The 25,762-nt window shown below is 36.5% G+C and overlaps 1 protein-coding gene across 3 annotated transcripts in view; it reads left to right on the top strand.

The window, feature by feature from the left end:
• Positions 1–25,762, top strand: part of Dmd (dystrophin) — a 1,637,847-nt gene that overhangs the window by 907,605 nt on the left and 704,480 nt on the right. For all 3 annotated transcript variants that reach the window (XM_035449892.1, XM_035449894.1, XM_035449893.1), the window contains one exon: positions 24,705–24,806. In XM_035449892.1, the coding sequence (XP_035305783.1) occupies positions 24,705–24,806 (102 nt within the window). The remainder of the gene's footprint in view (positions 1–24,704; positions 24,807–25,762) is intronic.

Here is a 25,762-nt window from a genome sequence, read left to right as displayed (position 1 = left end):
CTTTGAAGTGTTTTGAAGATTAATTATCCATATGAAATATATCTCTGTATGTCTAGAAAACTTCATTAACAAGACTATAAGTTTGAGTACTATAGATGTAATATATAATTAAGAAATACATTTTAGATGAGCCTCATAAACATAATACCTTATACAAGGGTAGAAATATATATAGTATAACAAAATTGACCTTAAATTTGTATCAATACAAAACCCCAAATCCCTATCAATGTAAAGTATTCATTCCTATATCATATCCCCTGTTTTTCTTTAGAAAGAGATTGTTTATGAACATTGATCATTTATAGTCAACCCTCTTTAAATGAAAACAAACATTTATAAACAATAGTTGGGTATTTGGGCATAGTATTTTAAACTACCTCCTGATGATATGGGGTACTGTTAATCTTATGGGGATCCTAAGAAAATTTAGAATTATGGTTAAATCTTGGCTGTAGTAGTCTGTGAGGTTGTACTGTCTCAGCTAGTTGACTTGAAGCTGTTTTGGATATAGGATATAGGACCATTGCTTCAGAGTGTCTTGCTTGATCAAACCATAGTAGCCTGGAAGGAATCCACAGGTTCTTTTCTTCTGTGGAAACAAAAATAGAACCCCTTTTCCAAAGTAACACGTCCTTAGACTTAAATTTTGAAATCAACATACCTTTAATATATATATATATATATATATATATATATATATATATATATATATAATATATATTTAGCTTAGAAGCCCCCAATGAAATGTCTCTCTGTAGGTAGATCATCAATAATCAAAAATTCAAAGAAAAGAAAACACAACAATATACATAATCAACACTCAGTATTTTCCAACTTTACGTGTCCCGTTATAATTTTCATTATTGATCTATTTCTCCTCTAAGGACCTAAGTTTGTTATCCTTAAATTATTTTTTATGAATCACTCTGTCTTTTATCTTCTCTCTCTCTCTCAAGCCCATGCACTGTTATCAAACACACTGTGACCTGTTTAGAGGTCTTCTTTGTCTAAATATGTCCTTTTGTGTATCTGTAATCCTTTTTGAACAAGAACAATTTTTTAAAATGGTAAACAGTCTTGGCTCGTACTAAAGAGGCTTTGGCTACTGGCTCTGCCCTTTTAGGCTTTCCAGCATGACAGAAGTATGTTTATAGCTAGCTCTGGTATGTAGTGGATCCATGCTGCCACTAAGCAGCTTGTAGCACACTGGCAATAAACCTTTTTTGTCTGTATGAGTAAAAGCTGAATTCTCCATTTAACTTGCCCACAAACCCCAATCATGTGCTCCATAGAAGGATTTCCCAAAAGAGCCATGCATATTGCCATCATTAACCAGGAAGCCAACTCTTAAAAGAGCCATGCATCTGCTTGTCACCAGCACACAGAGCCCACCTGAAAAAAATTGCTACTACCAATAAGCCATGCTTGACTCTGCTGTTTGTGTTTAGAATCCCTTTTTAAGATTTTGTGATTTTACATGGAAATTCTTGCCACATGTAGTTGAATGTCTTTCTCTACTCTACTTTGTACCTCTGAACCAGTTTCTCTCCCACTTGAGGGTCCCTGCAGCCACCTATGAAATAATCATTCAGAGTCTAATATTAAATGTAATTGGTCAAAGGCTCAGTCTTATTGCTGGAAAGCTCTCTCTTATAAATTAACCCATATTTACTAATCTGTATATCACCATGTGCCCATGGCTTATCAGTGATGCTCCAGCATCTTACCCCTATGATGGTTACATGGTATCCCCAGACTCTGCCATCTTTCTCTCCAGAACTGTTTGGATTTCCCACCTAGCTATATTTTGCCTCACCATTGGTCCAAACAACTTTATTCTTAAACCAATAGAAGCAACACATATTCGAAGCATACAGAATTACATCCCACATCAAGCTTCTCTTCAATTGTAGTAACAACTCTTAATCTCTCTAGCCCTCCATTGTCTTTTTTACAATCTTTTATTGATAACAAAGTCTATATTGGATTCAAGCAGAATGCTACTTTATAGGAATGTAAGAAAACAGGTCTATAATCATTATCTAAAATTCTATCATTAGCTTTTTGGAAAACCAATGAAAAATGATGCATTATCCATAGACTTAGAAATAGTAATGATTTTGAATATAACAATTACACATAGCAGGTTAAATGATGTGGTTACCAGATGAAAGCACATCTGTTGAATTTATCAAAGAAGAAGGCTAATTCTATCACATTTTCCTCTCCTTAACTTTATGATCATTTGTATTTGCTTTATTCTCTACACATGACTAAGGAAAGGATGTCCAGGACAGAAAACTTGGGGGATTTTTGTGCTTTTTAAACCTACAACTTACTTAACTTATTTATAAGATGGCTTTGTTTTTACAAGTTTCAGATGAATTTGGAAAGTAGTTTTAGATAATGACTATAATTTGGGTATAAAGCCTAATAACAAACAAAAAATATCTCTATCACAAAATTGTAATAGTCATGAAGTGAGACTTGAATTGCTATTTTCTCTGCTTTTAATGAAAATAACCCTAATTTGTACTTAATATTTTATAAAGTTTCTGGTGTTTAATAAAAGCTACATCTTCAATGAATATTTTCCATATAAACATCAAGAACTATGTCCAGCTACCATATGGACACAAGAGAAGTTATGGATTGCATAGAAATGTGCTATTTTGGTTTATAGTAACATAAATATTAAGCAAGTTTTCAGAGATATGTCAGAATTACTTCATGTTACATGTACATTTTGTTCCATGGAATCCAAAAACCACTGATTAATAATCTGTTTCAGATATTGAAAAGTGTGCTTATGAACAATTTATTCAGAAACAAAATATTTAACTGTGGTTAAAGTTCATGAATACCCAAATTAAAATCAATTTTAAGATTTAATATCTATAAAAATAAATTATAGCCGGGTGTTGGAGGCCCATGCCTTTAATCCCAGCACTCGGGAGGCAGAGGCAGGAGGATCTCTGTGAGTTCGAGGCCAGCCTGGTCTCCAGAGCAAGTGCCAGGATAGGCTCCAAAGCTACACAGAGAAACCCTGTCTCAAAAAACAAAAAAATATATATTAGAGGGAATATGTGAATAGATGACACTGCACACATTGTAAACAAGAAAAACTAATGGAAGGAATTCCTATTAAATTGTATGAAAATATAAACCATAAACAGTTAGAAAGCCTTTAATTTGTCTCATTTGTTGATCATTTGTTCAATAATGAAGAGGTTTTCAACCAAGGATTTTTCCCCAGAAAGATTAGTCAGTTTGGGAGCACATTTTTTCATTATTATCATTAAAAATAGATTCTTCTTTCATATAATATATCCCAGTCAGTTTCCTCTCACTTCTCTCCTCCTATTCCACCTCCAACCAATCCTCTCCCCCAGATTCACTCCACTTCTGTTTCCTCTTCAGAAAAAAAGTGGGTCTCTAAGAAACAACATCAAAACTAAATAAAACAAGGCACATCAAGACAGGGCAAGTCCTCATATAGAGGCAGTACAAGGCAAGCCAATAGGAAGAAAACAGTCCTAAGATCTGGCAAAAGAGTCAGAGATACACCTTCTCCTGCTGTTGGGAATCCCACAAAAATGCCAAGCTAACAAACAGAACACATACAACGAACCTGGTACAGACTCACACAAGCCTTGTGCTTACTGCTTCAGTTTCTGTGGACCCATATGAGCCCTGATTAGTTGATTTGTTGTACTGTGTTCCTTTGGTGTCCTCCATCCCTTCTAGCTCCTGCAATCTTTCCTTCCCCATTTCTGCAGTGTTCCCCAATCTCTGAGGGAAGGGATCCAATGGAAACCTCCAATATATAATCTCTCCAAGTAATGTCTGCCTGTGGGGCTCTCCACCTGTTCCCATCTGCTATCAGATGACGTCTCAATGATGACTGGAAAAGGCACCAGTCAATAAATACAGCAGAATGCCATTAAGAATAATTTATTTGTTTTTGTTTTAATTTGTTTGGTTGGTTGGTTTTGTTTTCTGTTTTTACCAGTTGTGTTTGGTTCTACCCTGGGTCTCTAGGCTATCCAATATCCATTTCCTGGCCATCCAGGCTGCGTAGGGCATAGACTCTCTCTTGTGGCATGGGACTGCAGTTAAACCAAACATTGACTGGCCACTCCACAAGTTCTGTAACACCATAGCATAAGCATATCTTGCAGGTAGAACAGATTGTAGGTCAAGGGTTTGGTGGCTCTATTTGTGTCTAGTTTTCTCTTTCCATGGCATACAGAGTATCTTCTTAGACTGAAAAGACTAGAGCATAGGAGTGAAGGCTCCAAGCAGGAACCAGTTTAACTTCTTTATATCCAATGAGCTGTGTGAATATTGTCTGCTGCAATGGGGACACACTCTCAGTTTTCAGAAAGAAAATATCTGTCCTAGCATTAGCTTGGGTTGTTTATGGATTGCCATGGGAACTCCTTGTCCAATAACTCAAAGGAAGAGACCCAGTCCCAATACTGGAAGACTTGGCTGGCTACAAAAGATGGCCAGTTCAGATGTAAACTACATTACCAGAAGCACAAGGTAGGGTTAAACTCATAGGTTCCAGGGAGTTTCTACTTCCTTGGGTTTCAATAACGTTCCCACAATGCTCCCTAATCCAGCTGTCTCTAACTGCAATCTCTCCTTCAGTCACTCCCTCCACATGAGCCTTCCAGCTCAAATCCCTACCTTCCCCCAAAGACTACCCACAAAATTCATTCTATTTCCCCTTCCCAGGAATGTCCATGCAACTCCTGCCCCCAAACTCTCGACTTTACCTAAAATCTCTGGTGTTATGGATTGTAGCTTTATTATCATTTACTTGGACCCCAATATCCACTTATAAATGACTACATACTATATTTGTCTTTCTATATCTGGCTTACCTCATTCAGGATGATTTCTTCTAGTTGTATCCATTTGCCTTCAGTTTTCATGATGTCATTCTTTAGCAGCTGACCAATACTCCATTGTATAAATGTACAACATACAATATTTTCTCTATTCATTTTTCAGTTGATGGGCATATAGGTTGTTTCCAGGTTCTGGCTATTTTGCATAAAGCCACATTGCTCATGTTTGACCAAGTGTCCTTATGGTAGGATGGGGAACGCTTTGGGTATATCCCCAAGAGTGAAATAGATGAATCTTGATGTATGTTGTTTCCCAATTATCTGAGGAACCACCATATTAATTTCTATACTGACTGCACAAGTTTGTACTCTCACCAGAAATGGAGTTTTCCCCTTGTTCCACATCCTCCGCAAAATAAGCTGTGACTTGTGTTTTTGATCACAGCCATTCTGACAGGTGTAAGATGGAATTTCAATATAGTTATAATTTGCATTTCCCTGATGGCTAAGAATTTTGAATATTTCTGTAAGTGTTTCAAAGCCATTTGTTATTCCCCTATTTAGAATTCTCTGATTTGTATCACATCTTTTAATTCTTTTTTCCTTTATATTTAAATTAGAAACAAGATTGTTTTACATGTCAATCCCAGGTTCCTCTCCCTCCCTTCCGCTCCTGCCTCCACTAACACCCTATCTATCTCATACCCTTTATGCTCCCCAGGGAAAGTAACGCCTTCCATTGGGGGGATTCATCAGAGTCTCATTATACTTTGGGATAGGAGTTAGGCCCTCCCCCATGTGTTTAGGCTCAGGGAGTATCCCTCTATGTGGAATGGGCTCCCAAAGTCCATCCCTATGCTAGGGATAAGTAGTGATCTACTTCAAGAGGCCCCATAGATTTCCAAGGCCTCCTCACTCACATCCATGTTCATGGGGTCTTGATCAGTCCCACGTTGGATTCCCAGCTATCAGTCTGGGGACCAAGAGCTCCTCCTTGTTCAGGTCAGATGTTTTTTATGGGTTTCACCAGCCTGGTCTTGACCCCTTTGCTCAACACTACTCCTCTGCAACTGGATTCCAGTTCAGTTCAGTGTTTAGATGTGGGTGTTTGCTTCTACTTCCATCAGCTACTAGAAGAAGGCTATAGGATAGCATATAATTTAGTCATCAATCTCATTATCAAGGAAGGGCATTTAAGGTAGCTTCTCCTCTGTTGCTTAGATTGTTAGTGGGTATCATCCTTGTAGATCTCCAGACATTTCCCTAGTGCCTGATTTATCTTTAAACCTATAATGGCTCCCTCTATTATGGTATTTCTTATCTTGCTCTCCTCTATTCTTCCCCCAACTCAAACTTTTTGCTCCCTCATGTCCTCCTCATTCCTCCTCTTCTGCCCTTCTCATTCTCCTAGCTCCCTCTCCCATCCCACGTTCCCAATTTGCTCAGGAGTTCTTGTCCTTTTCCCATTCTCCAACAGACCATGTATATCTCTCTTAGAGTCTTCCTTGTTTCCTCACTCCTCTGGCAGTGTGGATTATAGGCTGGTAATCATTTGTTCTATGTCTAAAACCCATATCTGAGTAAGTATATACCATGTTTGTCTTTTTGTGACTGGGTTACCTCATTCAGAATGGTTTCTTCTAGTTCCATCCATTTGCCTGCTAATTTCAAGATTCCATTGCTTTTTTTCCACTGAGTAGTATTCCATTGTGTAAATGTACCACATTTTAACCATTAAGTAGGCTGCCAGTTGGTCCTATCAATGTCCCATTTATTAATTGTTGATCTCAATGACTGTTCTATATTAGTTCATTTCAGAAAGTTGTCTCATGTGTCAATGCATTCAAAGATATTCCCCCACTTTCTCTTCTATCAGGTTCGGTGTGTGTAATTTTATGTTAAGATTCTTGATCCTCATGGACTTCAGTTTTGTGCAGGGTGATTAATATGTATCTTTGAATTCTACATCCAGACATCCAGTTTCTTATGGATGTTTTTCTTTCTATTGTTTCTTTCTTGCTTGTTAATCAAATATAAAATTTCTATAGGTTTGAGGATTTATGTCTGGGTCTTAAATTCAGTTACATTTGTCAATGTGGTTTTGTTTCCATTACCTTGTGGTTTTTATTACTAGAGCTCTGTAGTACAACTTGAAATTGGGAATTGTGTGACCTCCAGCAGTTTTTTATTGTTCAGGATTATTTTAATTATCCTGGTTTATAGTTTTTCCCATTTGAAGTTTATAATTGTTCTTTCAGTTTTGAAAAGAATTGTGATAGAATTTTGATGGAGATTGCCTGAAATCTGCAGACTGCTTTTGACAGAATGGCCATTTTTACATGATCCACGAGCATGGGAGATCTGTCTTATGAAACCTTCTTCAATTTAAGTTTTCAAAGACTTTAATTTATATCATACCAGTTTTTCACTTGCTTAGTTAGAATCACCAAAAAAGATAGTTTCTATTATTTGAGGTAATTGTGAATGGTGTTATTTCCCTGAATTCTTTCTCAGTCCATTGTTTTTTCATTGGTGTATAGGAGGACAACTGATTTTTTTTTTTTTTTTTTACTTTCTCTTGTAGCTGGCCACTTTGCTTAAAGAATTTATCAGCTGTAGGAGTTCCCTAGTGGAATATTTATGGTCAGATACATACAATGTCATATCATATGCAAATAAGGATGCTGTGACCTCTTTCAGTTTTTTACCACTCAAGTACTATAGTGAAATATATATATAGAGAGTAGACAACTGGACAGCATTGTGTTGTTGCTGATTTTAGTGTAATTGCTTTGAGTTTACATTTAATTTGATGTTGGCTATAGCCTTGATGTAAATTACCTGTATTGTGTTTAGGTATGTCCCTTTTATCTCTAATATCTTCAGGACTTTCATTATGAAAGGATGTTGTCCTTGGCTTTTTTTCTTGGACATGAAGGAGGAGAAAGTCCTGCCAGCAACTTGTGAATTAACTAGTGATGTTGCAAATCATCCTATAACCAGTAAGAGAGAAAGTAGCACCACATTAACAGGAATTGACTAGCAAATTTGCAAACATTCAGTATAGCAATTCAGTTCACAGGAATTGTATGAGACAAAACTGTGTTAACAACTCAGTCCCACCATTTAACTTGTATCTTAGTAAAGATTTTTTTGTTATTTAAATTAGAAACAAGCTTCTTTTACTTATCAATCCCAGTACCCTCTCCTTCCCCTCCTACCCTGCCCCCCACCTACCCCCTAATCCATCCCCTTTTGCTCCCCAGGGCAGATGAGGCCTTCCATGGGGGGGTTCAAGATCTGTCACACCTAGCAGAGCCTAGGTCCTCCCCCTTATGTCTAAGATGAGAGAGTATCCTTTTGTATACTAAGGATAAATACTAATCTACTACCAGAGGCCCCATAGATTGCCTAGGCCTCCTTACCGACTCTCACATTCAGGGGTTTTGGGTTAGTCCTATGCTGGTTTCCTAGCTATCAGTCTGGGATCTGTCCATGTGCTCCCCCTGTTCAGGTCAGCTGTCTCTATGGGTTTCTCCAGCCTGGTCTTGACCCCTTTGCTCATTACTCCTTCTCTGCAACTGGCTTCGGTGTTTAGCTCTGGGGTCTGCTTCTGCCTCAATCAGCTACTGGATGAAGGCTCTAGGATGGCATATAATGTAGTCATCAATCTGATTATCACAGAAGGGCATTTAAGGTAGCCTCTCCACTATTGTTTATATTGTTAGTTGGTATCATCCTTGTAGATCTCTGGACATTTCCCTAGCGCCAGATTTCTCTTTAAACTTATAATGGCTCCCTCTATTATGGCATCACTTTTCTTGCTCACCTCTATTCTTCCTCTGACTCAATCTTCCAGCTCCCTCATGTCCTCCTCTACCCTACCCTCCTCCCCTTCTCTTTCTCCTCTCCACTCCCCCATGCTCCTAATTGGCTCAGGAGATCTTGTCTCTTTCTCCTTCTGCGGGGGGGGGGGACATATATGTCTCTCTTAGGGTCCTCCTTGTTTCCTAGATTCTCTGGTGGTGTAGATTGTAAGCTGGTAATCTTTTGTTCTATGACTAAAACCCATATATGAGTGAATACACACCATGTTTGTGTTTTTGTGACTGGGTTACCTCACTCAGGGTGGTTTCTTCTAGCTCTATCCATTTGCCAGTGAATTTCAATATTCCATTGTTTTTTTCCCCAGTGAGTAGTACTCCATTGTGTAAATGCCCCATATTTTCTTCATCCATTCTTCAGTTGAGGGAAATCTAAGTTGCTTCCAGATTCTGGCTGTTACAAATAATGCTGCTATAAACATCATTGAACAGATGTTTAGGCAAGATTTCTAATCTTTTATGACTGTAGGATTTTGATCCAAACAATGATGTTAATATATGCTGAAAGGCTCTATAGTGAAGATTGACTGCTATTAATTTAAATGATTTATTTTAAGTGTATTGTGAAGTGTTTGTACTTAGTAAGTTTTCAACAAATTAAGGCAGTTAATATTTGCTTTGCATGTGTTCAATCATATGGTCCTAATTAACTATCCAGAGCTTGCTCTCCTCCCAATTTTTTTCTAGCACACTACTGATTACAAAATGAATCATTACTTTATTTGTCACTGAGAAAAGAGTGCTAACAACTACATGCTGGTATGCCATCATTTATGAAATGTGTCATATGTGTGTGAATAAAATATAGGACTGAGAAGTGATTGTCCTAACATCTATCAATAAGTTTTCCTTGCATAGGTATAATACAAAAACTACCTCTGACCCCATCCAGTATCAAATCCAATGAACGATAGGACTACCCATTATCAGGAAAGGCAGCTTTACACATCTTTCTGCAATGGTATTGTGATGTGTATGAGTCTTTGGATATCTAGAGTCATCCAAGAACAAAATCAGTTTTAGTGTGTGCATGGTCTTATATGACTGCTCAGGTACAAAGGAAGGTGATTCATAAATGTGCTGGGAAGTTATCTTAGTTCTGGTTTCAATTGCTGTGAAGAGACACCATGACCACAGCAATTCTTTTGGAGGAAAACATTTAATTGTGGTCACTCTTTTAGAGTTCGAGGGTTTAATACATTATCATCATGGCAGGAAGCAAGGCAGAATGTAGGCATACATGATACTGGATCTGACTTACTTCTTCATCCAAATGCAGCAGGATATGAAATGTGTCACTGGACATGTGTTGAGCATATATGAGACCCCAGAGCCCACTTCCATAGTGTCACACTTCCTCCAATAAGACCACACCTGCTCCAATAAAGCCATACTTCCTAATAATGCCACTCCCTCTGGGGGGCATTTTCTTTCATACCACCATAGCAATGTTACCATAGAATCCTCATTTACCCAAAAAGACTATGGTGTGTACCATAGGGAAAAACTGCAAAGTGCATGAAAAGACTAATTTACAAGGATTGCTACACTTGGAGAATAGACAAGTCAACTTGAAGCTGTTTACTGGAGATTCATTCTTCATATGCCATAGGACATGCGAGTATTCTGTGGTTTACCAATCTGAGTAATTTATCTAAGCAATAGTACCTTGGGATACATTCTCTATTCCAACTTTGTTGGCTTTCTAGGAAAAAAGAGAATTTTGATGAAAGTTCAAATGCACATGTGCAAGTACAAAAGGTACTTCTGACTTTTTTTTTTTTAATTTTATTTTATTTTATTAGTTCTAGATAGGGAACAAGCTTATTTCAAGTCCCTTCTCCCTCTCCCTCCCCTCACCCCCAAACTTTCTCCCCCACCCCCAGCCCATCCCCCCAACCCCATCCACCCACTACTCCCCAGGCAGGGTAGGGCCCTCAACGGGAGCTCAGCAAAGTCCACCAAGTCTTCCTATGCTGATCCTGGGCCCTTCCCCATGTGTCCAGGGCCAGAGTGTAACCCTTCATATGGGATGGGCTCTCAAAGTCCCTTTTTGCACCAGGGAAAAATACTAATCCACTACCAGAGGCTCCCTGGAGTGCAGAGGCCTCCTTATTGACATCTATGTTCTGGGGTCTGGATCAGTCTTGTACAGGCCTCCTGGACAGCATCTGGGGTCGATGTGCTCTCCCTTGTTCAGGCCAACAGTTCCTGTGGGTTTCTCCATCCTAGTACAGACCCCTTCGTTCTTCATTCCTCCCTCTCTTCAACTAAATTCCCGATTTCGGCTCATTGTATATCTGTGGATGTCTGTCTCTGTTTCCATCAGCCACTGGGTGAGGGCTCTAGGATGGCATAAAGAGAAGTCATCAATCTCATTTTAGGGGGAGGGTTTTTAGTTGCAGTAACATATATTTTGTTCTTTTTTATATAATTAAATATATTGACTATAAATGGAGGTAAGTGACTTGCTCCAACTCAGAGATTTAAAAAAAAACTGGTGCTCAAATGTGCTTATCCCTAGTCTTATTACATCAACTGTTCTGTAATATAGTAAGAGGCATCTTGGGGCTAGAGATTCAGTTCCTGGTACCCAAATAGTAGCATACAACCCTCAGGTCAAGGTCATTCTTCACTTCTTCTGACCTCTTCAGGCTCTTACACACTATGGTACACACATGTACACTCAGATATAAAATAAAATAAAGAATAAATAAATAAAAGAGGACTCTCAAAACTGTGAGGCTCAAATTCATCCCTCCACCTGTTTTTGTAAATAAAATGTTAGTGGCAAATATTTGCTGACCCATTGTCTTTTCTACTTTGATACTGTCTGCATTTGAAATGCAATATTAACTCACTGAAACAAAGGATTTATGGTTCTGGCTGTCTATAAATACAAACAAACAAACAACAACAAAACAATTGCCTTAGACTGCAGAGATGTCTTAGTGGCTAGGAACATTTGATGTTCTTACAGAGGACACAGGTTCAGTTCCAGATATCCCTGTTGCAGTTCCAGTTTGTGCCCTCTTCTGCCTTCAGCAGGAACCAGACACACGCATGACACATAAACATACATGCAGACAAACACTCATACACATAAAATAAAAATAAAAATTAATCTTCTAAAAGTGTTTGTAAAAATCCACATTCAAATATAATTGTAAATTGTTTCACTATGTCTACAAACCTTTCTAAGTAGTTAGAAATAAAAATGCTCAATTCTAATGTTTGATTGTTAAAAATACATAATTCAAGCTACTTGTAACTCCAATTCTAGACCTGAAGCCCTCTTCTCTCTCTCTCTCTCTCTCTCTCTCTCTCTCTCTCTCTCTCTCTCACACACACACACAACACACACACACACACACACACACACACACACACACAATAAGTCTTTAGAGTGAATCTACTATGAGTGGATTTCTGCATCTATTGTTTTGTGCTGTTGAACTTTCTCAGGCATATAGCATAGTATATTGTCTCTTTGCAGCGGCACAGCACTTCCCACTTTAAAAATCGATACTGCATGATACTTTGTATATTTGAACAGATTATTTTTGAAATTCATAAATCTCTAAATTAGAAAGAAAATCCTCTCTTTGTTTGGATGCCCTTGATTAACCCAGAATGGAAAGAGAGAATCTGTCCTTCTTTGTCAGTCAGCTTGGCACATACTTGACAGCATGCAGTTAAAGTGAAAGACAGCTGGGTTGCCATGGTCCAGCAAACCTAATTGTAAATAAATAAAAGAACAGTCATACAGCATGAGACAAAAGAAAAAGAAACACAACTATACTGTCTTGTGCTTTTCCATCCATCAACTTTCATTTGTCAGAGTCTTCCTGACAATCTAGGGCAAAGAAGTCAGACTCTTACACAATATTGATTTTATTTCATTTTTCCTTGCTGCTTGTTTTAGCAAATAGTTTGTATGTAGAATGAGGGATGATCCAGTCAATATCTATGACCAGGACACATTTGTTATAAGTGGTATACTTTGATATTTTTATCTAGAAAGTCATACATGTTTGGTAGTCAATTTAGTTTGTTACGATATTGTAATTGTCAGCTCGTGCTGCCATAACAAACAATCCCCAGATTCTAGTAGCATGTCCCCAAATCTCTTTATTGACTTTTCACTTATTTGTCTGCAGATAACCTGTAGATTCATTCCACATTCTCTAAGAGTCAATTTAAGATATCTTTATGAAATCTGAACAGAGAATCTGCTTCAAATGTCTTCCCACTCAAGGCACTCAAGCTGAAAGAGTCTTTTGTATGGTGTATTTTATTGAAAATATTTTTATAAAAAAAACAATTGAATCCCAGTTTCCTCTTGCCTGACTCCTGTCAGACCCTTCCCACCTTCCCAACTCCAGGCCTTCATTTTCACTTTCTCTTTAGAAAATAAACAATAGAACAAAAAAGTAAGGAAACTAGAAAGAAAAATGTCACAAAAAACTCATGCATACAAACATCAACATAAAACTAATAAAAACCCAGAAACCACAACTCCATGGCCAGCAGTAGATGACCAACACAAAATAAAATCAATGGAATTTTTGTTGATTTTTTAAATCTTGTACTGCTTTGTTTGGAAATTTTGTTGTTGTTGACTGGACTTTAGTTGTATATTCAGTATGATAATATTCTTGTGGTGAAAGGCAAGATCAAAAGGAACCTGTGCAGTTTAAATTGCTTTTAACGTTCTAGTCAGAGCTAAAGTTACCAATTTATGTTCACAATAAGTTAATGAAAGCAATGTACTTATCCAAACCAATATGCTGTGAAGCCAGCCTTGTTAAAATCATAAGTGAATAATGAACTCATAAATCAATGATAACATTTATATTCATGGGGATTTCATTGATTACAGTGAAATTCACTATAGAAACCCACATATTCTTAAACTCATGATTCTCTTGCCTCAACATTCTGATTATGGAGTCTTGTGACTACACTAGCACTTGTGGCTCCTTGGGCTCTTCCCTTCTATTTTGCTTGATTTCTTCCCTATTTTCTTATGTGATATAGGCTTGCCGACTTGGGAACTATAGTATCTTTTGGACTTTGCTCTCTGTCATTAATCTGCTTGTAAACTAGATACATGAACTACTTCTTAGAAAAGCCTTGTTCTTAGGCTTTCTTCCCTGACCCTCTTGTCCATAAAACACATTTCAGATTGTTACCTGCTCTAAGCTCCATTATAAATTGAAATTTGCTAATGTATTACATATTGCACTAGAAATTTTGAGTATGTATTTTTGTTTGTTAGGTAAACGTGATAACCACTACACTACAGAAACTTGTGGAATATGAATGTGTTTATGTTTGTATCCTTGTATTTCTAGATCCTAGACCAACACTGTAACATTGTAAAATTGTAATAAGTGGTTGTGAAATGTACAAATAAATACTTAAAAAAACATAACAGGTTCTTTAAATTCCCTGTAAATATGCTTGAGTTATATGGTCATATATATATATATATATATATATATATATATATATATATATATATATAAATACTCAGATAAAATAAAAATAGCAAAGCACAAAGCATCTATTGTCAGTGTGAACATATACACACTTAATGATTGGCTAAAATGTAGTTTTAAAATGGATAAATACACCATGTTCTACATGAAAAAACAGACAATCTCAACTTGTGCTAATATACATTGCTACTTAGAAGAAATAAACACAAGACAGAGCTCAATAAATAAGGCTCAATAAATCAACTCATACACAAATAAAATTCTATTTATTTTCATCAGATTTCCTTGTACCATTCCAAAGGTTTCTTTGCATTTTTGCCAAATCAGTAACCTATGCTTCACTTCAGATCAGCAACTACACAATAGTCAGGAAGTTATTTGCAACAAACTATGCAAAACTGAATATAAAAATAAACTATGCTAGAGGCTATTCTCCTAGGGAGTATTAATGAAAGGTTATTTCCCTATTACCTGATTAATGCAAATTATCTTCTTAAATTATCCCTGAAATTATAGCAAATTTCATATACTTTGATGAAACTAAAACTCTTGCATCACAGTTATTTAAACTCTTATTGTATAGTTTTGCATTACAAAGAACATCAGGAATTAAGGAGAAGAAAACTTGTATAGATATATTCTATTATTAAAATGAGGCATACATTGTTGTTATTGAAATCCAGTGAAGACTTTGCATGCCCCTTGAAGTTGAACACTGTCTACTGACAAAAACTGGCCACAATAATTAGCTGTTGCCAGTTTACCTGTGGCCTTCATGTCGTTCTCTTATATCATGAACTGAAAATGTAAAGTCATGTCAGAGGAAATGGATTTTCACATACAAATTACTGGCCATGGAAGAATGTTTATCCTGGCACTGAAAAGATGGCTCAGCAGTTAAGAGACAGCTTGGGTACTCATCCAGAGGACCCTTGTTTGAATTCCAGAAACCTGGTATTTAACCTAGTAGGTAACCATCTGAAACCCAAAGCCCAGGCAATCTTATGCCCTATTCTTGCCTCCTTGGGCACTACAGACACACAATGCACAAGACATACATGCAAGCCACACAATTATTTTAAAAATGAATCCAAACCCTTTCTTAATTGAAGAAATGGGACTATTTCTCATTTGTGCCCTATAAGAAAATTGAAGAATTTATTTGCATTAAAGAAGAGTAGACTGAATTAACATAGTAAGAGCTACCACAGGAAGTGGTGGCACAAGCCTTTAATAATCTCACTCTGGGGCTGAGGCAGCTGAATCTTTATGTTCTACATAGTAATTTCCAGGATAATGAGACTCTGCCTCTCTTTCCCTGTCTCTCAGTCTCTGCTCTCTCTCTCTCTCTCTCTCTCTCTCTCTCTCTCTCTCTCTCTCGCGTCTGTCTGTCTGTCTGTCTGTCTGTGTCAGTATGTCTTTCTCTCTGACATGACAGGACTTTTGCCTTCATGAACTCACAGCAGTTGTAGTTGCCTGTACAAGACCTACCTGCAAAAGATCAAGCCAGTCAATACCCCAGCATGGAATCTATGAGGTCAAGAAGACAAAAAGCCCTGTCATATCAGTCTTCCCTAAACCCTGGTTCTCACTGTCTTTCACCCCTTCTTACCTTTTTTCCCCCAGAGCTTTGGATAAAGGCTTAGAGATAAATATCATACCTAAGACTGATAAATCAATAAATATTTGTTCTCTCTTTTTTTGACCACTTGTGAATTTTTGCATTAGCCACCATCCATGCACAATGAAGCCTCTATGATGAGGACCGAGAGGTAGTGTGTACTAATCTATGGGTAACAAGATCTTTTAGAAGAAAGTTTGATACTATGTCCATTTAGCAGAATAATAGCTGTAAGTTCATTCCTAGGGCCTATAAACTCCCCAGCCTGTGTTGTTGGCCTGAATTTCAGTGCTAGGCCTGAATTTCCTCCTGGGGAGTAGATCTTAAGTCCAATTAGAAACTATTTGGTTACTTCCCAAACAGTCATGTCATTATTGCAAATGTGCATATCTTGCTAATCATTTCAGTCATTTTTATAGCACAAAAATTTCACAGTTGTAAGATTGCTGATGACTTTTCTCTCCATTCATCCTGCATAGCATATTCTGATACCATAAAATCTCGCAGTCAGGAAGTTTAAAGGTCATAAGTGTCAGGTCTTATGACTAATGTGTATGGGGTCTTCAGCACACAGTCTTTTTGTTGTTCAGTTTTGTTTTTGTTTTTTGAAAAAGGGATTTTCCTTGTAGTCCTGAACTCACTTTGTAGACCACACTGACCTTGAATTCAGAGATCTGTCCCTGCCTCCCAAGTGCTAGGGTTAAAGGACTGTGCCACTTCTCCCATCTTTAGCATAGGGCCTTAACTACAATTTCTAGTGGACAACCAATAGAAGTGTTGTTGTTATGTTTATGGGTGTCATCTCTGGGACCTCTTCTGATCAATAACTTGCATTAAAATATGCCACATCTAGCTCTAGGCTTGCATTTATTTAAAATGCTATGACTTCTCTGAGAAACATTATCCATTGTAATAGGGTAACTCTATTTAAGCTTGTGTTTGTGTGTGTGTGTGTGTGTGTGTGTGTGTGTGTGTGTGTGTGTGTGTGTGTATTAAGTTTATAAAATAGTATATTACAATATGACCTTTTCAAACATTCTTAAGTGTTAGCTATCTCTTGCATGTGACATTTTTAAATTCATCAGTTTACTTGTTCAGCTATTGTATAACAAGTGGTATTTATCTAAAGTATATATCATCAATGTAATTTTAATCTATTATTCATTTCTTTCAAGATTATTATCATTTTATGTGTATTCACATACTCAAGAAATATATATATATATATTAAATAATGTTTGAATGAATTTGATTGTGTTTATATAATTGATTCTTCAAAAAATAATATCTTGTCCTAAATAACTGACCTATAATTTTACTAATAAATTAACACTGTAAATAGAGTGAAACAAATTATAGAACTTCTTCAAAATGATCTTTTAACAGTGATTTTTTCAAAAGTGCATATAATAATATATATATATACATCTCCAAAGAGAAGAATTGTAAAGAACTTAGTTCTATGCTTGACTTCTCTCACTTATAGCTGTTTTTCTACAGAGAAAGCACTAAATTTTTCCAGGTATTTAAGTTCTTTATTATTTCATGGAAAGATAAAAAGATGATAGTAGTAATGACAGAAGGAAATGCTAGAAAATAGACACAGTGGTATTGGAACCATGAAAATAGAAGGAAATGATGTGATTAAAATATCCATCCACAAGAAAACTGAATCTGGAATTACTTTGGTGACCTGAAAAAGGAATGTACAGTTGTCCTTTGGCATCTGGAAGGGATTGACTCCAAGACCCTAAAATCCATGAATGTGGAAGTTCCTTTTATAAAATGCTATAGTTATTGCATGTAACCTAACCACATCCTCCTGTATAATTTCAGTCATATTTTTGCAATATCCAATATGATGCAATTGCCATGTAAATGGTTGTACTGTATTGCTTAGAGAAGGAAAACGAGAAAAATTTTCAGTATGCTCAGAACAGTTGTTATAAAAATATTTTCAATCTGTGGATGGTGAAGTTGATGAACAAAGAGTATTCTAGGGATACAGAAGGACTATGATCTTGCGATTCCTGTTGCAAAACCTAGGTGTTTTATTTGGCATGTCATCTTCATTTCTCTCTAACAAACACCTGCTCAGATCTCAGAACTATAATTGGGCTTCCCTGATTTCAGCCTGGCTGCTGTTTCTGTTCATTTGCCAATGAAAATTTCACTAATTTAAATGTGCATTTCATTCAATTCCTTGTAAAATAAAATTCAGTATCCAGCTCTTAAATATCTCTGTTTCTTATGAATAGTAACACCAATCTTTGTGATCCTTTGAATTCTCTACTTATCGTGAAAGAATATGAATCAGGCAGAGGATGCTAGTCATTTGGCTAGAAACCAACAATTTGGGTAACATTGTTCATAATGTATGATCATTTTCTGAAGGCATGGATTTATACAAGTTTACACTTAATTAGAGGTAAATAAAGGGTATGAAGTTGGGTGGGGGAGGAGTTAGGGAGGATTTGGAAGGAGTTAGAGGAAACTTATCAGAATATATTGTATAATTTTATTTCAATAAAAAGAATCGAAATTCAAAAGTGTAAAAAAGTACTGACTTTAAACAACAACAAAATAATTTTAAAGGAATCAAAGTTACCGTGAATTTACACTTGTTAAGTTTTGCATAAGATTTTAAAAATCATGATCCAAATTATTTGTCTTTGAAAATGTTGATGCAAGTGTAAATGTATCCCAATCATATCCACCCATACTTCCAATTTTCCAAGGGACTATAAATTTTTAAAAACATTTTCTTTGACAATTTCATACACTCAAAAAGACATATGATACACTCATCCTGTTTTACACTCTAGATGTGGTTAGGCCTGAGTGAACAGACCAATAAATGTGGCAGACTAAAGTCTTATGCAACAGACAGCTTTATTCAGAACATCAGACAATCTACACTTAGGGTAAAGTAAGGTCACATTCATAAAGTTCTCATGAATTCAAGATGTATATAATCACAAGGACAATTTGCACATGAAAAGAACATGTTTTTTCCATAGACACATATAACAATAAACAAATTACAATATTCAGTTGCAATAAAAAAGCTAAAGTTAACTCACTCCTATTTGCTACACCTTCGAGGGCCACAAACAAGCACATTCCACAATGAATTCCATGTTCTAGAAGAAACAGATCACAAGATTCTTGACTTGTTTTCTTGTAGTATTATCACAAGCACTTCAATTACCCCTTACATGACTCCATTATTGATCTGTGTTCAACATCTCCCCTTTTTGTGACTTAATAGCAGATTATCCAGATTGTTTTTTTTTTATTTCTGATGCTATAGATGAAGCTAATTGTCATTTGGTGTATGAGTATCCTATGACCAAGCAAATACAGTATTAGAACACTGAAAGCATTATGTATAATACCCTGTCACCAATAACAGATACCCAAAATACATCCAGTGCTATAAGTTAAATTATTATATTGATCAGAAAAATCTAGAGACCCATATAGTTAGAAGTTCTTATATGTTATAGAGCATATGCTCATATTTGCCCCATAAATAGGAATACAAATGTTATGCTGTACTATGCAAATATGAAGTAAATTAAATCCCAAGGAAAAATTAAATGCAGTCCATTTTTCAGATGAATGGATGAGTCTGTTATAGTCCCAACGCCTATTCATAAACACTGAGTCATTAGAAAAGATAGCAGAAGCTGGATCCATCTGATCTACAAGGTGACTCAAAGGAGGATGAAGAACATAAGACCAATACATACTCAGAGACACTCACCGCAGAAGCACAAGTCAAAGCAACTAGCATCACCAGAAAAGGGTTCTCAGGTGACATAAGGCCCTGTGTATTTGATAGAATAACTTCTCCCTTACTGCATACGACTTTAACTTGGCTCAAGGGTATCAGAATTGACTTCTGATGATATGGCTGATATATCCTTTTTCTCTTTAGTTGGAGGTTTGCTACCTTTCTGGTTACTTATACTGTCTCCTTTCCTTCTGCCATTGTCCTTGATGCCTCTGGGCCAGAGGAAGCAAAGAGGAATCTCTAATGTTTCAGTGTATCCATCTGCAATGACAGATATAACTCCTTCCCAATTTTCTTCTGGAGAAGTCAAAATAAAGCATGTTAATGCATCAGCTTGCTTTTTCTTCTGCAATAAAACCAGGGAGGTTAGAGTATGCATGAGTATGAGTAATAAACGAAGGATGTGTGTGGGTTTTAATCACATGTTTTAGTTCCTGTAGTAATGGAAGCATAACAGAATGTGAAGACAAAATTCAAGCAGTTTCTATTGCTGGAAATAATCCTACAAAATAAGCAGATTCTAAAATTATATTTAAGAGTTTTTGAATTAACTGTAAATGAATTAACTGTAAAAATAAATCAAAACAGACAGTCCCACCTATTGTGCTGAGGAAAAGTATTAATAGATTGATGGCTACCTGGAATATAAATCTCTTCTATACCCTTAGATAAGCCAACAGTAAAGCAAGTATCTGCATATGGAATGGAATAATAGTGGACAACTTTTATAATCACAAATTCAGTTCATATGAAAAAGAAATCTCATAGTATGCAAGTTGGATAATGATTCCTTTCTTTCCATAGTAATGATTTTTTTAGTTAAGGGTAATATATAGCAGGGATCAATATCCATATAATTTTTGACATCAGGTCCTCCCCCGAATTAATTGAGCAGGAAGAGTAAGGAAGTTAGTATTTTGTGGCACTTATGGTGTAAACAAATCCATTCCGAAGGTTTATCTTCTTGTGCTACAATGCCTGTAGGAGACTATTTAGTGTGGGAAATAAGTAAATTTGAAGGCAATGAAGGATCCACAGGATCCACAAATGCCTCTTTTAGTCTGGATGCAAATAGCTGTAGTTCTTTTCTTGCCTCTCCTGATAATATGGAAGGACAGTCCAACACCATCTTTCATTATAGAGTTTTAAATAGATTGGTTGTTGCATTGGAAATATCAATTATAGATCATGGAGCTTTGGGGGTGATAAATAAATTCCTTTACTCTGCCATGCCCTAGCTTGCCTAGGTTATGAAGTTAGCATTTTCATAAGATCTCCTAAGTACTTATCAGGAGGTGAAGAGGATTCAAGATTAGAATGAATGTAAAATTCCATACCCCATGCTTCAGGATCATCTTCAGGCAACAGAGGATATGTATTTAATGGAGATTACTGTAAGAGAGCTGAGGGAGTCATCCCTTACCAGCATAATTATTAGTTTTGATATTCTCAATTTTGTTTTTTCCTGAATGGGGAAAACCTTTTTGTTGCGGAACTTACTTTAACTATGTAAAGATATGTTCCATTTGTTTATGCTAAATAATATTACTTTAACTGTGTAAAGGTGTGTTACATTTGTTTTGCTGCATTTGTTTAATTATGTAAAGATGTGTTCCATTTGTTTCATCTTGCCTGCCTAGAACACCACATGGGTCTAATAAATAGCTGAATGCCCAATAGCTAGGCAGAGAAAAGAGGGCTGGTCTGCAGACAGAATAAATACGAGTAGAAAACTAGGCACAAGAGAACAAGAATAAGGAGAAGGAGGACAAGAGAATGAGGGATAGAGGGAGATGCCTGGGGCCAGCCAGCTGAGCAGGGAGCCCCCAGCCCGACAGACAGAGAAGAAGCAGGGAAAGTAGGGCATACAGAAAGAAAAGGTAAAATCCCTGAGACAAAATATAGGTGAAGAGAAACAGATTAAAATAAGAGTTATGATAAAGGTGAATATTTATAGCTAATATTAAGTCTTATCATGATTAGGGGGCTGGCTGTTTGCCAAAATGAAAAGCCCTGGTACACCTTCTCATGTTCTTCTTTTACTAATTGTAAGGTTTGACCATGCAGTTTGTATTCATTCGAGGTATTACCTAGCTCTTTCCCATGACTACCATCCCTCTCCTCTTCCTTAAACATTTTGATAACAATCCAAAATAATGCCCGTGTGATGCCAAATTGAAGTTTTCTGCTTGTTTATATGCTTTTCAATATTCTTTCAGACCATCCCATACTTCTTTATCAAAACTTCTTTCCTTTGGAAACCAGGGATTGTAACCCTCACCAAGCAACTACTAGCAGCTAACAGCTCCCTGGGAAGGAGCAAGGACCCAGAGCCCCTCTTCCATCCCATCCGTAATGGAAGTTCACAGACCCACTCTTGCACATATTATATTGCAATCATACTTCTTTATTAAAATAAATAGTATTGATAGAAATAATAGGAGAAACTTGGTATCCATTGCAAAACCATATAAATATTATGAAATGAAAATTGTGTTAAATGTATCAAATGTCAGCTTTTATCTGTATGTTGAGGTGTATATTTCATTGGAAGGAATCTGTGGTTGATCTTGTTATTCTTTGCTTAGTGAGTAAAAAATAGAAATAGGAGTGTTTGAAAGGAAGGATTTCTTTTTTATCTAAAACAGGGCAGGTTTGGGTATATTAGAAGTTTCTGGTTTTAATGTGAATTATAGTCCTCCAGCTACTTCAAGTTTAGTGTTCCATTAAAATCACAATCCAGCATTAAGAGCTACTTTTCCTATGTCATGTATAATAAATGCCAGTGACTCTGGTTCAAGATAATTCATTTCAAATACGAAATGTGCATGTAATTTAGATAGGCTACTGTCGATTCAAAAGCCACAGATCTCACTTCAAAGGGAATAAGAAATGTTTGTTCTGTAGCCAAATTTGAGTGGTCATGGCCTTGGGAACATAGAGCTAGGTAGGTTATCCCTGGATCCATGTTCCCAAATGGAAGCAGTCCCATGAAGTATTATAGTATTAAACAAAGAAAGTCAGAAATCAAGGTAATAGTAAAATAGTGTGACAGGTACATCTGGTAAGCAGGTTACAAGATAGGGTATCTCCCCTATAAGCCTCAAGTGCTATCTTGACAGTCTTAGCTTTGGGGTGGGTGGAAGCTAGTAGTCTGGTAATTTAATGGATCCTAAAGGTTTTTATTCATTTTATCTATTAGTAACAGGATGTTAGTTCTGACACAGAGGTGGACAAGGAATGAATATTCAGGTGGCTAAAACTAGCACAACATAAGGTAATTAGGCTCTTAACCTGCAACACTGGAAGCTCTTAGCATAATTGCAGTTCTAATCAATTAATCCATGCTTGCAGATATAGCTTCTTTCCAAAAATGTTCTTTCACAGTACATAGACTTATATTGGTAATGCATGGCACACACAAATCATTCATGTACAGATGAAAAATGTGGCTGCATTGTGCTACTTTTAAAGTAATTTGATGTTGATAACAATATGCTCTTTATTTAGAATCATTTATTTTTTCACATTATTCTTACAAAGTATGGCCATTCACTACACCAAAATGTGTTGTAGGTTGAGTCCAGGTAGAATGGGCAGTTGTTGTAGATCTATTAGGAAACAAGTGCCTGTAAATAGATGTTTCTTGTTCCTGATCTGAGATGGAAATTATTCTACCTCTACCAAAGAATTACTATCAAAAATTACTTGTAAGCACAATACCTTTCTGGCAGTGGTCAGTAGAGCATGGATCAATTTTTCCAGGAGAGTCAAGTATGTAGTTTCTTATTTTATTAATATACAGCAAATGCTTTTAATGTTAGGGACACATTTGACCAAAGTACCCGTCTCACACTTGTAGTTATTCTAATAATAACAAGGCAAACACTCTCTCTCAAAGAACAGGTGCTGAGCATTCGTATGTTCCAAGATATCCTTCTGTGCATGATCAGATTATAGTGACTTGAACTCATAGGCTTCCACCCTTGTGAACTGAGGGGGGAACATGTGGGAACACAGTGTACAGAGCAAGGTGAAGCTGCAAGACATGTACACACACCAGAGCCGGGAGGCACCAGGATAGGAGAGGGAGACAAGAATTCTTGTTAATGAAAAGCAGCTCTGAGGAAGGTTGCCCAGGCCCTGACTGACACAGGACATTGATTAATCAATATACCACCCCAGTGTTTAACAAATGTTCCAACCAAAAAGTCTTCTGTAATGTTTAACTTCACTTCCTTCAGTTTCAATTATTCACCTTTCTTTTGTTGTTTCTTCAAGAGCTAGACAGAAGTCAGTAACAAAACACTTTATATTCATATACCTAAAGGAGTGTTTGCTTTCCTCTGCCAGGCTTCAGTTGTCCACCGGCAATGGAAAAATAAAAGTAATCTAATCACTCTTCAAAAGATCTGTTTAATTTGACTGCTTAATAAATGATAAGCTTTGGTACTGTGCTGTGTGTTTATTCTTGGGAAAGGAACTTCATTTCAACAGGGAGATGAAAATAGTTGTTTGGTTTCTTTTACATATACACTCACAAGTAGAGAGAGACGGAGCAAGTGTGTGTGTGTGTGTGTGTGTGTGTGTGTGTGTGTGTGTGTGTGTGTGTGTGTATGTTGAGAGAGACAGAGACAGAATTTAGAACTGAAGTTCAAAACAGAAACTTACAAAATAAGGAGTCTGTAAGGTACATTAACATCATTAGTATTACTGATTTTAAATCTGGTGTTTATATGTATTGATAAATTGTACTTCTCATTATTGCATTTTGCTTTTTAAAGAAATATGTAATGTCTGTGTTTGTCCACTATATTACCATGATACAATTCAAGATTTTGGATTGTTTTAATGCTACTGTATTTCACAAGAACCTATATTTTCTCCCTATCAAAACCTACATTTTCCTGCTCCTGTGTACTATGCAGAAATTAATTTTCAATACATGAGGAGTCTCCAAGGGTATATTTAAATTTAGTAATTTTATTACTAACTGTGAAGTTAATCTGCACTGTATACATTCTTTCCCCCCAGGAAACTGAAGGAGCAGTTCAAGCTAAACAACTGGATGTGGAAAGGCTTTTGTCTAAAGGGCAGCATTTGTATCAGGAAAAGCCAAGCACTCAGCCAGTGAAGGTAATGAAGCAACCTCTAACAATATGTATTACCTCATAATGGATTGTATGTCTCCTGTTGTACACTTTACATTGACAAGGTCTATGTATAATCACTGAAATAACGTGTAAGGAAATATTGGTCATAGCACAATTGCAGAGGCAAAGCTGTCTTTTTGATCAACATATCCTATTTATATATTGTGATCTTAAGCCTATTAACAAGTCATTGCCTTAAAGGACTCATTTCTGCCCCAGTGTGGTACCATCAATACAAAAAGTAGCACCAACTTCAAGGTAGATTAAATTCTTTGGTGGCTTTATTGCATTGCTTGCCAGCCTTGATACTCTTCATATTGTTTGGTTTAATTTAAAGCAAGCCATTGCATCACACCATCTTCAACAGCTGTGAAGAATCACAATATGATCTCCCTTGTTCTGTTTCTCTTTCTTATGAAAGAAAAAAAACATGCATTCAGGCTTTAGTTCCTTATAAGGTCAGGAATTTTTAGTGAAATGTCATGTAATTGAATCTTTCTTCAGTAAAATGCTAGCCTGAGTGAAATCTTTCTACTGTCTTTCTTTCTGCATGTGCATTTTGAAGTCTGGGGTAAATTTAATCACAGGATCTTACCTGAGAAGAGCAATAGAAAGCTAGGTTAGTTACAAACAAACAAACACCTAATCAATGGCTTCCATGTGCAAATGAGAAGCCAGTGATAAATTATAAAAAGATGTTAGGTCATGTTTACCTTATTCTCCATGCCTGGCCAAAATTGTAACAACTTCTACTATGATAAAGGTTCCTGGGAGCCTGCAAATGGTGGTTATTTATTGATCAGTTTTGGTTTCTCAGCTAATGTTGCTGGCTGAGATTTCAGGAGCCTTACTCTCATGTTTGAAACCATCCTAAAAGTGTGCGAGTCAATAACCTCATTATACGGAACAGTTTGTCCTTGCAAATAGCATTACCAGAAT

Source organism: Cricetulus griseus, chromosome X (genome assembly GCF_003668045.3).
Source record: "Cricetulus griseus strain 17A/GY chromosome X, alternate assembly CriGri-PICRH-1.0, whole genome shotgun sequence".
In the NCBI taxonomy this organism is placed as follows: Eukaryota; Metazoa; Chordata; class Mammalia; order Rodentia; family Cricetidae; genus Cricetulus; species Cricetulus griseus.
This window is presented reverse-complemented; position numbering and strand designations above follow the sequence as displayed.